The 15,688-nt window shown below is 42.1% G+C and overlaps 1 protein-coding gene across 16 annotated transcripts in view; it reads right to left on the bottom strand.

Annotated features, from left to right (window-relative positions):
• KIF1B (kinesin family member 1B) overlaps positions 1-15,675 on the bottom strand; it is a 96,327-nt gene extending 80,652 nt beyond the window's left edge. For 9 of the 16 annotated variants that reach the window (XM_040533575.1, XM_040533585.1, XM_040533580.1 and 6 more), the window contains exons 1-2: positions 15,173-15,413; positions 8,966-9,152 (exon numbers count right to left, since the gene is read on the bottom strand). In XM_040533575.1, the coding sequence (XP_040389509.1) occupies positions 8,966-9,071 (106 nt within the window). In that variant the 5' untranslated portion in view covers positions 9,072-9,152; positions 15,173-15,413. Of the gene's footprint in view, positions 1-8,965; positions 9,153-15,172 lie in introns of all 16 variants that reach the window. The other 7 variants (XM_040533576.1, XM_040533579.1, XM_040533591.1 and 4 more) reach the window with 4 other exon arrangements.
• Between the last annotated feature and the right edge of the window lie 13 nt (positions 15,676-15,688).

Genomic DNA, 15,688 nt, shown 5'->3' with positions numbered 1-15,688 from the left:
CAGAAAATATGCTAGGGAAACAAATATTTAGGGAAACAAACACCAAATAGCTCTTTACTGTGCCTTCTTGAAATTCTATTTCAATCAATACAAGCAGTAGTTTTATTTCACGACATCTGAGTAATCAATTGAACATATAAAAGCACTGGGACTTTCGGAATTGAATCCACAGGACCAAATTAACATTAAATATACAGTCTCTTAAAATGTGTGTGTCTGGAAAATATATCTGCGCCATCTGTAGACTGGAATGACAACAATGAGAACACGTTCGTTACTGAGAGCAGGGTGGAGCAGGCATTCTTCTGTGCTGGAACGTGAATAACACCCCGCAAAAACACGTTTAATACAGGCTTCTTTCCTAGGCATACGTTGCAATCAGATCTATGGCTATACTGTTTTTATAGGACAGACTTTCAGGGTTGTTATTACAAGAGATAAATGAAGGGAAATGGACACTTCCAGCTTGTAAAACAGTGCCTGCTTTTCAAAGCATTGTTTGCATTTTTCAAATCATTAAAAGGAAAGGCGACCAAATAGAAGCTAAGAACAGCTCATTTGGAATTCAACCGGATTCTCTCCCCACTGTGGAATTTCAGCCCTGCACTGGGAGAAAGGTTGGGTGGGGGAGGGCGTTGTGCTCACCAGCACCAGAGCAAGGCAAAGGCTCGCTCACAGAAGCTGCTGGAAAGCCACTCTCATCCTCAGCTGCTCTTGCAGATCCAACTGCTATAAATACCATCTCTACAGCTGGCGTTCTGGGAGAACAGCATGCCAGCAGGCTTTGCATCAAGTGGGAGCTAGTCGAACCACACTGCTCTAGCTATCTGAAAAGCTGAACCCAAACCATCCCAAAACTTCCATTGTGATTTGATTACCTGACGGCGTCCTGCTGCAGAAGTTGTGCATCAGCTTCATGCCGTGGCTGGCTAAGCACTGGAGTTCTGCTCAATTGTTTTCTCCTGCGTTTTTTTTTTGCTTTAAGATAATACAATCTCACCCCCCACTCTCCACTTTTACATGACTTTGTCACCAAAAGCCAAAGGTTTTCTACGAAGGCCATTTTGACCTTCAGACACATTGTCAGTACTCCATTAAAAGGACATCATGCAGCAGCAGAATCCTGGGGAGTTGGTTCTGCCAGCCTCAAGAGCTGAAATGATTCACGCAGTGAAAATGTTGGATTCTTGAAGCAGTTCTCATTGCAAGTAGAAGTAAGATAATGCAAATCGTCATAATGAGAGAAGGCACATTACTTAAGCATTTATAAAAGAAACACCTCTAAAAGCCCTTGTTCTGTGTGCATGGTCAGCGGGCACTAATTCTGAAGAAGAAGCATTTTGCACAATTTTACTCACCACTGACACACAAAACCTCTCTGGGTTCATTAGTATTATCACCTGTCTAATACAGATCCGTACTAACTCCTTAACATTTTGCAGAAGTCCAACTGCATTTAACATTAGCTGGAACAGCTTGGCCATCCAATGGTCTTGCTCTAGGCCAAATATTTGCACCCTTAATCATTAACTGTTCATCTTCTCCACCCCCACCTTCAAGTCATCTTCCAAAATGCGTGTGTATATGTTTTTTTTGATGGTGTTCAGAATTAACACTTCAAGTTATTTTTTGTACAACCACGAGAAATGCTTTAGAAGGAAAACCAAGTACCTCACTAAGGTTCCAGGATTGTTTTCTACAAAAAATTATTGTAACAAAATATATAAATGGGCAAAACAGAGATCTAATGTTCAGATGTAGAATCTTTGCTCGTCTGTGTTCAGCATTACCTCTGACATTACCATTTGCTCTCTGACTCCTGCTCCTAAAGTGCGCTTCAGTAGTGTCAGAAAAAACTCCAGCAGCAACCCTCCCAGCCCACCAAACCCCACTTGTGATACAGCTATTTAGAAGAGAACAGTAATTGCCTCCATTGTCTCTCAGAGCCAGCTTGCATTCAGGCCTTCTCTTGCCTGGTATGGGACTTGCAACAAGCCTGGTAAGTGGTAACAGGAGAGGCAGTAGAGGAACTTGGGTCATCACCACCACTGTGACTGTGACTTGTCTTTCACGTGAGCTCCCAGTTCAACCTCCACAGCAAGGCGATTCAGGCATCTTCCATAGGACGCACAGCGTACCTTCTCAAAAGACAGCCCACTTTGATAACATCTACCATGACTGCAGTGTATATTAACATACTGGACAAACATTCATTTTGTTTTAACCACAGTTATGAGCATATACAGACCAGGAAATCTGGATGGCGTTAAGTGACTTTCTTCCACTTCAGTTTATCTTCCTGATGCAACCTCAAGATGCAAGCAAAAAAACTGGAAACACTTTAAAAGATGAAAAACAAGCTGGATGTGGAAAATAAACACTAATCAAGACAAGCTTTAAGAACTTGTGCCTGCTTCTTGGCAGGCACAAGCCGTATCGGAAACGGTATGCTTATTTTTTCTTTTAATCTAAAATTATTCATTTTCAGAAAACAGATTGAGAGTCAAGACTGAACTCTATCTATAAAAGTGAATCTTCCCACCTACTCTGTAATTGCATTGAAAATGTCTCATTTGTGATTTATAAGGGAGGAAAAGGTATTAGGTAAAACCACCACACTAAACTCCTTGCTTGCCTTTCCTACCTGTGTAGCAGCCGCTACACAAATTCCCACTACTTCACTATCTACAAATCCTCAGCACTAGTCTAAAGGAAAGCCAGGTTCTCATTAAGGACTTCTCTCATCAGTAACTTAAACCAAAGATTAGTTTCACAAAGGCACTTGTATCATGGAAATATCTGACCTATGCTTACAGAATGCTACCTCAGAAGAAAAACCAACTTTTTATTCCCTTGAAGGCATGCACACACAATAGGGTTTCTTGGCCATTCAGCATGGCTTTTCATTCAGAAACCAGTCAGGAGTTGGATCAGAACGCAAAAGATCAGCAAATCCTTCTCATTTACCCTAAGGAGTAAGCTTCTTTGAAAGAGGTTAGTACTTTTTAGAGTCACATAACAATGAAAAAGGCCAATTTTAACAATTAATCCCTGTCAGTGTATACCAGTAAAGTGCTAGATGAATAACTGATTAGGCTACCTTACTCCAAGGACCTTTCAGTACTTTTCACTTTGGTATTATCCAAACACCAGCAATTTTAGCATTATATTTGATATAAGTAATTTACACAAAGAGCACCGTAAATCAAATCCCCGCAAGGCTAAGTCCTACTTTCCCGCTCATTTTTATTTTGCTTCAGAACAGCTGCACGAAGCAGGACACATCTTAGAAGAAGAAAAAAGGAACTCAGATTAGATGCTCTTCTATTAGGATTTTTTTTTTAAAAAAGTTTACTTAGGTTTAGACACCTTTGGGAAAAAAATAACCATGATTAGAAAAAAGATTCCCCCCGCCCCCTCCCCTCAACTTCTACAAATTAACTCCAGAAATCCTTACAAAGCTTTTCTGACACCAGGGCTGCCTGCTTGAGAACCTAGTTGCCATCTGTCTACAGCAGCAGCTGGGACTATTGTTACTGGCAGCCAAGACTGCTCCACTGTCCCTGTTTTCATTAAATACCTTAAGCAGTCCAGAAAAGAACTTTCCAACATTACAAAGCTACAAAGACAATCACGGAGTTAAAAAGACAAAAAGGATTTTTTTCCCCCATCTAAAATCCCCTTTCGGTCCTAGTCTGAGGATTCAGTTGCCCTCCCATCTTTTAATATACCTAGGCTGCGTAGCTGCATTTTGCACGCAGTTTGTGGCAAAATCAGAGTACACAGTAATCTCACATGAACCTGAGTTTGAGAACTTGGTTTCACCCCTTCACTGGCACCCACAAGCTACAATACGTTATGAGATGCTAAAACCTTTCTTCATTATCTAATGCACAATCAACTACAGAGGACATATTACAAGTAGGGCAATTCCTTATTTCCTGTCTTCATTATTTCAGTTTTCTACACACTTAACCAGCTTTTTAAAAGAAAAAGCCAACTAGACTCTCCACTAGCAATGACTATCTAAATACTGTCTCGTAGGTAATAGCTTGAACCTCTGCTTCATTTCAACTTTTTCTTTTTGCATTATTTATTTATGGACAGAAGGATTATCAAATCATTTCCACCAAAAACAAAACAAACACCACAAAAGCACCATAACACTAAGAAGCTCTTTAGAAAAAGAACAGTTTGGCTTTTTATTTCAATAATTTAAGGCAACAGCTGCCAACATTATTTATATTTGAAATATTTAAAAAACTGATACAAGAACTACTGACATAAAATACTTTCAGATCTATAGCTCACCTCTCACCCCATATATTATGCAGCAGAATCTTTTTCCCCACTCACCATAAAAAACAGTAATTTATGGACTGGACTGACACTAAAGAATATGTTGTAAGATGCATTGGTGCAAACCACCCTGAACAAAAAAGAGCAAGCAGGAGTTAACAATAAAACAACCAAGCAAGGTATGCTGACAGCCAGTGGTTCAAGACCTGTTCTTGAAATCTCATTTCAAAAAGCTGCTAGTGAGTTTAACCTCGAGCATGATAAACCGATATATCCAGTACATTAAAGAAAATACAAAAGCAGATAAACTTCCAAATCTAAAGACCAACAAAATGAAATACAGTTGTCTCAGAGGGAAAGACTAAACTGCATTAGGGTTATCTAAGAAGCTTCAGTCTGTTTCAGTTTTTATGGGGGATTTTAACCAAACTACCACCACAAATGTAACTTGCAAGTCCACTAATACCACTTGAAAGTATTCCATAATGGCAGAATATGGAACAAATGATGTATTACACCATGTCAAGCTAACTGATTGTACGGACTGCTAGCAGAGGGATCACCCCAGGGAGTTAATTATCAATATGAAAAGTCTTTGGAGCCCATTAACTTTTCCCTCAAGGTACATACATCTCTCACCAGGAACTCCGGCACTGCTGACTGGATTAGGGGCAATGCTGCAAACCCAGCCTTACCATGCCTAGACCTGAGAGGGTATGTGTGCACGAGATGATACTGGACTACCTGCTTGCATGGCAGGTACTTCTAAAGCAAGCCTTATTTTTTTCCATCACTAAACGATGATAATAAAATACAAGGAAGCTCTTTTAAGAAAAGAGTCCCACTCAGATAATGTCTTTTTTATTATTTTTATTTAACAATTTGATGGTGGCATTACCTCTTCTTTTCTTGAAATCATTTTGCGTTCCCAAATTAACTTCTTAAGTAGTAGGATTTTGCAGTTTCTAACATCTCCTGTCTTTAGGAATTCCTCTATTGTCTTTTATTCTTCTACACCCAGTTCTCCCATTTCCACTGAAGAACTTCTGACAGGATGATTCAAATGGATACCATCTGCAATCTGATACGATCTGAGCAGCACAGGCTTTCTGCCAAAATACCAGCCCCTTAATGCAGTAAGCACATGTGACTTGAGCTGGACTGCAGAATTCCATTTTTGCAATATATATTTCAGAACCAGAAAGACTCAGTGATGCACTCTGACAAAGCTTTACCTGCATGATACTGTATCACTGCAGATCACTTCCTTCCACAACCATAAAGGAAAACAAAGAATTTATAATACTAGACAAAAAATGTTTCTGATTTCGGAATTTCCACATTCTGCACCCTTCAGACAGAAACACAGAAATCCTGACTGCTCACAGTAAGAGCACTTCTTACAGGAGCACTGCTGTATTCATTACTTTTAGGTTTAGTTACTTTTGTATATCTCATTAGTTCAATTGTTGCACCACAAACCACATGTCAAGTGATTTCTGTATGTTTCAAGTTTAAATGTGGATAAGTTGAAACAGAAACGCTTCCTTGTTAACTGACTTAACTGTCACTGCATCATTAGTGTTCTTAACATAGCAGGATAAAGCACTTGGCGTTTTAAGAAACAGAACATTTTTTAAACACTGAGAAATTATAAAAATCAGTTTCCCTGCAGAACTTGATTAAAGGCCTTGACCACATACAAGTGACCTAAAAGCCAAGGCCAAGTTAATTCTGGAGGAGACCCGAAGTCCGCAAAATTACACTTGTTTTGCTTTGAATGCAAAGTTAAACTGCAGAACTAAACTGAGAATAAGCTTTCTAGCCCTGGAGAATACTATATTTTGCTGGCAAGTCCCCCACGAATAGCAGGCACTCCAAAAAGTATAAACAGCTGAATTCACACAAAAACTGACAAACAAAAGCAGTACATCAGGAAACAACCCTGAATTCCAGCATTCCCATTTCAACAATACTTTATTACGGATGCCTCCCAAAACACTTTCTGCATGCATTCATTAGGATAAATGGAGCATACCTGCAACATACTTATCTATATCTCTATACTATTTTTCTTAAAATAACACCAAGTGATTTGCTTTGGTTTCACTATAGCACATTTTCTGCCTATATTGCCAATAGACTTAAAACCTCACACATGGATGCTATTTAAACTCAGGACTCACTCAGCTTGGCCAATCAATACAGAAGAAAATAAGGATCAAGTAGCAGGCAAAATCCCTTCTCGGTTATCCGACTTCACACTGCCTCATGAATCCTGTTCATCACAATAGTCTATTCAACTTTAATTCCAAGATAAGGGAACTTGAACTGCCTTGGAGGCTTGAAGTAGTTACTATCCCACATTCCACCAGCTTCTCAGATTTGCCTCCTGTTCACTTGACCAGCGCACAATTGAAAAAATAACCTTCTCAGAGGTAGGATATCTAAGCCTTGTTCACTTCACCACACCGTTGAGGGTACGACGCTGGCACTCCAGAGCCTTACAAGAATTATGACTGATTCCCCTTTATTTTTCAACTGCAGCATCAGATACACAAGTTACGTACATTAGCATCACTTTCTGTAGTCTGCGTTTAGCCAGCAAGTTCCAAACTTAATAGTAACGAGTTCAATAACGTAACTGAGAGGCTGCAAGATTACAACGGTCAGAAAGAATGGAAAAAATAGCAACAGGACTTATGCACCTAGGCTGGAAGCACACCAGAAAGATTTCAGCCTGAAGTTATGTGCATCAGACAGCTTAACTGATTTTTGAGAGGAAGATTTCTGCTCAGGTTTTTCCATCAAGCCATGCCTTTTTCTTATCTTTCATCATAAGAACCTTTTCTGTTCACTGAAGGAAAATTACTCCTCTGTCTACAGCTGTTTCCGTATGTCTCTTCAAAGAAGAAAATAAGAGGAAAATAGCCCCCACACCATAAGAACGTGTAACTACTGCAACTGATGGTTCCTTTCCCACAGCCTGTAATGGCCCCTGATGACTTAAACCTGACCATCTGTCGTATCACCCATCTTGTACCACAGCCATAAGACTCACACAGAAGGCTGCAGATTAAACATTTCCAGAATAAAAAATACAGCAAAAGCTGTAAAGAAATTTCCAACAAGATAAATCAAGAAGTATTTTTCTCCTTTTGAAAGCTAACACAATCTCTCGACCATTCAAGTATCTCTGCAGCACAGCTCTAGCATTCAGAAACAGAACCGGTGTTTTTGTCCGCGCTGACTTCTATAGCCGTTGACAGACAGGCTGACAGAGATTCTCTGGTCACCCTTGTCATTGTAGCACAAACAGTTTCCACAGGCTCCTGGAGTTAAGCAATCTTAAGCTTCTAAAATTATTGCCATCACGTCATGACAGCAGCGAGAAAACCTATTACAGAGGCACCCAGCAGTGCTGCTGTAGTTCGGAGCTTGGTGGCATTTCCATAATAAATGCCATCTATTGGAGCCTACAGTTCTTCCCTTCTACGCTGTTTTGGTCTGAAAGTTGGCAGGCAATGTTTGGATACAAGGTCCTGCTTATACATGAGAAGACTTCTACACATTTTTTTTTCCCTCATTTTAAATGGAATCTTGAAAATCCAGCTAAGAATTGTCTCTCCAAGAAATATTCCACAGAGGGTCTGAAGATAAGAAGTCATTGCACTGAAAAGCGTGAGGTCTCTTCTGCATGATGCCTCTCTTTCACTGAACCACAAACATTTTACAGGATCTAACTGACACCACAGATTCCATTGCATAAGCAGACTGAAGTACAGCCTCAACTAAAAGGGAAATAAAAAGCAAAGGGGGGCTCTATGCAACCTTTCTATTAACAGCAAATACACAACTAATCACAGGGAAATAACTCAGTACTCTTAGAATGTTACTTCCTTAAGGCACACGCAAGACATGACTTCATTACCCGACAATAACAAACTACCATCAGAAGACCCATTTATAGGTGTAGCTCAGTCTACACAACACTGCAGAAAATGGTATCAATATTTTCAGACGCACATAAAAATCAATTAATGGTGTGTCCATATTCAGTTTCCCATAAGAAGAATCTTCTCCTCCTAATTTGATCCACAATAATTAGTTAATAAACCTAACACTTCTAATCGGTTAGAGAAGTCCGTTGTTTTGCCATCTAGTCTGGAAAGCATAAAACCTGATATCTTTTTCCCTCAGTTGTCTCACTCAAACTATTGTCCTAAACAAAAGCACAGACTGCCAAATAAGCACATTAGGAAGTAAAGCACCCGACCCAAGCATGAGATACACCACAAGCATTATCATCTGGCGGCCTACCACATCCCCATATCTGTCAGTCCACGTGATATTCCCACATACTGAAGTTAACCAAAAAGGTTTTCACTTCTGTCTCCTAATCTTCCTGCAGAATTCACAACTCACCACAAGCACACACCGTAAGCAACAGCACTGAAATCAAGACACTCGTGACTTAGACTTTCTCGTGAAATCAGAGATAATTTAGTTTGCAATGACAGCCTCAGAGGAGATTAAGGTTTCCTGAAAGGGTAATTCTGGATGATGTAATGTACACACTACAAGTTTAGCCTGATAAAAAGAATACAATTAAGCAGAGAGGGAGAGGAGAAAGAGAGACTCCCTTATGCAATTAAAATAAACTTACTGGTTGAATTGCCTTGCATCTGGATGATACATTTGGATTCTTTGCTGGTTTCTCGGGAGTTGAAGGGCCGGACCCGAACAGCCACCTTCACAGAAGCCCCCGACATTCTGGTTGCTTGTAGTGCAGTCGAGAAATTAAAAGTGAAGGGGTCAGAATCCTTCCAAGTTTACCTTCTTGCTGGCGTCTTCTGAAGAAAAAAAAAAACGCACTTTAGTTATTTCAGCTAGCGCTTTCACAATGCTGTTAAAAAAAAAAAAAGGGGTTGTACAAAGTGGTTTGAAAACTTCAGCCCTCCCCCTGCAAACACTCTCCCCATACAACAAGCTGTCACTTCAAGGACAGAGCTAGAAATACACTAACAGCACCTGTATGCTGTCTCCCTATTCCAAAGTTTCTGTCATCCAAGGCAGTTTCTTTTGAAGCATACAAACAGATTTGTTTTCATTACTTGGTTTTCTTCCGAGAAAGAAGGGACACTAATACCAAAAAGATCTGGTTGCAACATGTGTTAGGCTTAACCTAACAAAGATAATTTTAGCAGTAAAGATACAGCTGCTTAGATTTCAGAATGAGCTAGCTGCCACATACTACATGCCTACGTGCTCTAGCTGTCAACCCCTGCTGCCACAATGCCCTAGCAATAATAGTAAAACTAAGACAAGTGAAGTGGGCCAGCCCACGCTGACTTTTAGTACACCCCATTACAGACAAAAGGGTGCAGGCAACAACCTTAAAGAACCCTTCGCACTCCTGGGAAACTCCTCAAAGCAAAAAAAAAAAAAAAAAACCACTCCCTAACTACTTGTATATCTAGCGATTAAAGGACACACTACTCCATAGGGATGAAGAGGAAGCAAAAATTATCGCCTTTAGGGAAAATATTACTATCTGTATCTTCCGCAAATGTTCACCAGTGAGTTCATCTTCATTCATTATCAAAATACTTGTTCCAATCCTCCCTGCCACATCCAAATGATGCAGCGCTTTAACAGCAGGAAACCATCCATCATACCCACAACCCAAACCTCAAGGCACGTCCATCTGAGCCAGAGGTGCAATGCAGAGACAGAACAGTTTGGTTCAGCTGCATTGCCCCCAACCAGCCCTTACCATTAGAAGAATGCTTTCCACCTGATCTACCATTAAGGAGTTTAACTTACTGCCACAGGACACTGACAGTACTGAAGTCTAACGAGGGCTCAAAAACCAGTAAGACAGATTCAAAGAAGTCATTCAAGGCCTAGTAAAAAACCAAGCTACACGCCACAGGCTCTCAGAACCTGGAAGAGTAGATTGACAAGGCGTCATCCTTACATTTTAGCATTACATTTAAATACCTGTGTATGCTGAAGAAAGGATTCATGGGCTAGGTAAATTTTGGTCTGACTCCATGGAGACATCTCTAACTTGAGTCTGAGTTAACACGGGCACAACCCTTCTCTGCACAAGTCAGCATGTCTGGCCTGGAAAACTTGAAAGCTTCTTTTATGGTTAGCTACATCCACACGCAATGAAACGCTCATTTTAGGGTTGTAATCACAATGCTACAAGATGACCATGTACTAGCAGATCAAAAGCACAAGCGTATCAGCTCTAGAGCTCTCTAGCTGGTAAAAATGCTTCTACACACTTCATTCAAGCGATGACACACCTTCACACAGAAAATTTTAATAGAACTGCATTCCTTCATTACTGCCATCACATGGAGAGGATTGAAATTAAATTGTTCCACCGGGCAGAAGCAGCAATTTAAAGCGTTCCTTATTTTAGTCTGTACCTGAGGTGCCTCACCAGACTACACGATTAGGAACATCCATAGGAACAAGCCAACTGAATTTCAATGCCAGTGGTACAGCAAACTGGCAAGAATAACTAGTTGGGAGACAGACACACTTGAGTGGCTTTAATAGACAACTTGAACCATTAAAATTCTGTACTAATGATAGCTGAAGAAGTTTCACTAAAAACCTAAACACAGACTAGAGCAGAGAGGTAATGGGAATGAATGAGCATGGATTGCAAAGCTTCAAGGAGATTCTGTGGTTGTTCTACAGAGGCTTTGTATAACCAAGTGTGTCGAATCTGCACCTTCATTATAACCTTCCACTCTGTAGACGCTCAGGAGAAGTTTTGCTCTCCCTTCCTAATACGATCCTTGCATAAGTACCTGTGCCCTCCCAGGAAAGCTAAGTGACAGACTAATCTGGATACAGCCAGCAGCATTATTCAACTGACCCCGAATATCGCTGCTACGGAACAGGAATGCTATTGAACGTGGCCAAGTCGGCATTCTGCTCCTAAAATACAACTGAAGAATTCTATCAACAGCAAAATCTCTGTTATTATCGAGTTCATAGCTTTGGGGTTTACTTGGCCAGACTGCAGAAAAAGATGGTTACGTGGAGTTTTCCGAGGGTGTGGCACATCACAGGAAGGGACAACAAAACACAGACTCGCAACCGATTTCAATAATTTTTGAGTACCTCTAAACCAGGCCAACGTTCTGCCTGCCCCCAGAAATGCCAAAGTGCTGCCGGCAGCTACTTTTTAAACAGAAAATATTTTACAACTAAGTGCACCAGAAAGCACTCCCGATGCATGCCTGGTCCATGAGACACACTTGACTGCAGCGGAGTGGAAGGCGGGCACTTAGAGGAGCTGTGTCCGTTGGAGAAGTCTGATGCCCTTCAGGGCATTCTGACTGTTTTAACTGACCAGAAAGAAAGACAACTAAGGTAGTAAGTAGATTACATAAGAAATTATGCCTCTCACTAATATACTATCTTCTGCTTAAATGCTGTTTTATAATCTATATCACACAGAGTGCAGTCCTGCAGAACTCAATCACTTCTCACCAACAAGAACTCGACGTCTGAGTCCTCTACAGGAGGCAGCACCATGCCACCACCAAGCTCCTTTCAGTGACCCAAGCGCAGAGCAGAATCCTCATTTAAGGCAAACTTTGATGTTTAAATGGCAATTAAAGGAGAAGATAAATCTTTATCTTTACTATGAAAATATGTAAAATTAGAAGATTATCTACACACAGAGTAGAATACAGACTTTTGGAGAAGAAAACAAAGCTACCAGTAACACAATGCCATGTTCTGCTAGTCACTTATTCTCCTGGTAGTGACACATTCAAAAGCATCCCAGCGTTAGCATGAAACAACAGTTCTAGAAACTCATCCTGCTGCATGGGAAACATTTCACTTATTTGGAGCTTCTCTGCTCAAATCCTTTATCTCGCATGATATTGGGCTTGGATCTCTCCTCCTCCTCCTCTACTACGTATACAAAAATACCTAACAAACAACAGCGAAATGGAGCTTTAATAAAACAGAGATTTGCACAGTACTGAATCAAGAGCTTCTCACTTCTACTCTTTTTTAATCCTTTAAACTACCGAAAGCAATAACAGAAAACAGTTGGGGGTGATATCAAAACAGGATTCATTAGTGTGTGTTGAAAGACCTCAGGAAAGGAGCCAAATCAGCTTATGGCCACTGACAAGGAAAACCCTCACAAATAAAAGTACTTTCACAAAATGCTATCCCCGCTCTTCTCAAACAGCAGCTGAAGAACAACATGGTGATTGTGCAAATGAAATATCCTCTGAAAGTGCCTTGAGCAACCTGACTGTGTTTTCATTTCAATCAACAGAAATCATTACTCTCCAACAAGCAAACCACACACTGAAATTAGGGGAAACTAATTTCACAAGTAAACACCAGATTCACAGCAAGAAAACATGAAAAGCACACCACCAGAGGTTCCACATGCGCCAGTTAAATGATAGCCTTGTTCGAAACTGAGCTGTGAAGAAACACTTACAGAACAGGTTGCAGAACCAACTACATTAGCAAAAAAAAAATCACTGGTAGACTTTTGAAGGTACTGACTTTTTCCAACCCTATCTTTTGTGCTCATTTAAAATTACACCGCATTTAATTTTGTCTCATTCTCAACTCTACGTTTCATAGCTGTAGTAAGCAAAATGCCTACTTGCTGCTGCCCACAGATTTTTGATGTTCAAAACACCACCTCACTATGCAAGATTCAGTTTTAATTAATAAGAAAGTTAACCCAAAACCATCTAAACTGTTTTTTTTGTTTGTTTTTTAAAGTCTACTAACTGGTCATAATATTTTATAAAGGCATTACTGCCTTCATCGCACTGAATGATACAATAAGGCAGAGCAAGATCAAGTTGAGCAGCATCACAGAAGTTTGAAATAAATCACAGCTGGTTTTTCATGGTTCACATTTCCCAGTAGTATCACTTAATACTACCAAACACCATCTTAGAGTGGTAACAGGAGATGCAAATTGCAACAGAGTAAGCCTAAAAGTGTAATGCAGCCTGTGGTACAGATTTAGGAGAACAATCCTAAGAAAATGAAGCTGTCTGTTATACGTTCATTACAGACTTAGAAGGCTGATGTTCATGCGGGAATGAATCATCCTCCTAACGTCTGGAAAAGAATCTACTTGCTACGTATCTTTAAATGCTTTTTCTGTATGAATCCAATTGAGAACCTAGTAAGGAAGTGAAATGCATATTTGACTCCTTGACGTGATACACCACTGTCTGTGAAATGGGTAGTAGGCAGCGTCTGAGAATTTACTGAGCTCTATCAGCACAAAAGCAAACCCTACATATTAGTTTTCCACTTACTTCAAGCTATTACTGAAAGATTTCCACCATCCACCCAATAAGCCACGTACTGAGATTTTATTATTAAAATATGTCACTAAACAAGTCATCTAAATACCGTGTCTGTTTTCTGTTATTCAAGCTGCCAAACGCAATGATGTTGGTCAATCACCAGTCAGAGTCTCAAGAGATTTGGTATGTATAAACAAATAAGCTGTTCGTTAAGACTTGAATCCTTGGATGTATATGAAAGTCCTGACAAATCAATTTATAGCAAGCTGCAGAGCATATTGCTCTTTTCTGAGATAGTTACTAACAAAATACGAATTCAAAGAATCAAATTATTTTTTGTCTTCAGGTAAGGTTGTTTTTGTAACCACTTTGAGCTTGTTGCAACATTCAGAATCTAGATCTGTACGTTCAAATAAAGAAACACACATCACAAACAAAGAAGCATCATTTTTATTCAACATGGCCAGCCACTGTGTTATTCTTGTATAGGAAAAAACAATACGGTATGCCTACCAGAGAATGCGCTAACTTTTAAACCAAAAAAATGCTTCCTACGCTTGTAACTTAATCACTACACCAGCTCTACAGAAAGGAGAGGAACAAGCACAGTGATTCGTATATGGAAAGTTAACAAAACAGCTGTTCAGAGCAGCAGGGCTTTACGAACAAGAGGACTGCAGGGAATCCAAATTTAGGTGTCCCACCAAGGATCAGGTAGTGCTGACAGCCTGATATATCAGCTGAACTCATACACTACGAATTGCTATCTTAGTGCTTTGGGATAAAGTGATGATGCCAGATAAAACAGCAGCACAGAATTTGGCTATGCACTGACAAACCAAATGCTATAAACAGATGGCTCTTTACCAACACATCAACATACAATAATGAAAAGAACTGAGTTAAGAAAGAGCTAGAAATGAAAGGAAATATATTTTAAAAAATAACGTGAGCGTCTTTCGGTGCTTGATTCTGCGTCTCAGAGCACAGCTACGAATTCGATATCTGCGTGCAGTGAATTCTCGCTTGCTGGCTTCAGTTTCACGCCCGTATTCTGCCCACGACCCCAAACCCCCAGGCCCATCGCCCTGCCTCAGCTCACGGAGGATTGTCAGCTCGTCATCCCAACATGGCTGCCTCTGGTTGTGCTGTGCGGGAGCCAGGGACGGAATGTACTACCTCGAGGTGCCCAGAACCCAAGCGGACACCCTGAAAACCGCCCTCCTTTCGGCTCCTCCTCGCAGCGGGCGGCTGGGGCTCGCCGAGGGGGCGCTCGGCAGCCCGAGGAGGATGAGGAGGAGGAGGAAGGCGGCGGCACCCGCTGCCGAGATGCAGGCGGGGACCAGACCGAGAAGGGGCCGCGCCGCCAGGGGGAGAAGGGAAGGGACGGCCGCAGGCGAGGAGGGGCCGGGGCCCCACAGCCCAGCCCCGGCAGCTCCCGGCCCAGCTCCGGCTCGCCCCGCGTTTCGGCACCGAGCCGCCCCCCAACCCCCAACCCCACCCCCCCACCGCCGGGCCGCGCTCCCTCAGCACCTCACCTGGGGGCGTCCGAAGGCCGTGGGGGGCCGCCGGCCCTGTCAGCGGCTGGGAAAGGCGGCGGGGCCGGCGAAGGGAGGGCAAAAGGCGGCCGCCCCCATCACGCTTCGCTGCTGAGCCCGGGAGGAGAGCGAAAGGAACGGGGAAAGAAAGAGAAAAAGGCCGCGGCCGGAGGAGGGAGGGCAACTACCCGCACCCCACAGCGCCGCTCCCACACTGACAAGAGCGCGGCGCTCTGCGCCCGGCCCCGCCTCCGCGGGGGAAGGGGAGCGTCCTGTCCGCCAATCGCCGCGCGCCGATGCTCCCGCCTCCCTCCCGCTCGCCAATCGCCGCGCGCAGAGCCGGCCCGCGCCCCTCCCCCCCGCAGTGCCAATCATAAGATTGACACTGTCGAGCGCCAATCGAAGGCTCGGGAGGGAACGCCCTCAGTGGAGGGCCCCTCCCTTCTCCGTGAGTCAATCCCGCTGGCGAACCCCGAGGACAAGGCGATTCGGTTCCTCCGCCACATCAGCCAATCA

The sequence above is a fragment of the Cygnus olor genome, chromosome 21 (assembly GCF_009769625.2).
Source record: "Cygnus olor isolate bCygOlo1 chromosome 21, bCygOlo1.pri.v2, whole genome shotgun sequence".
Classification (NCBI taxonomy): domain Eukaryota; kingdom Metazoa; phylum Chordata; class Aves; order Anseriformes; family Anatidae; genus Cygnus; species Cygnus olor.
The sequence above is the reverse complement of the archived record's forward strand: the minus strand, read 5'-3'. Positions and strand labels throughout refer to the sequence as shown.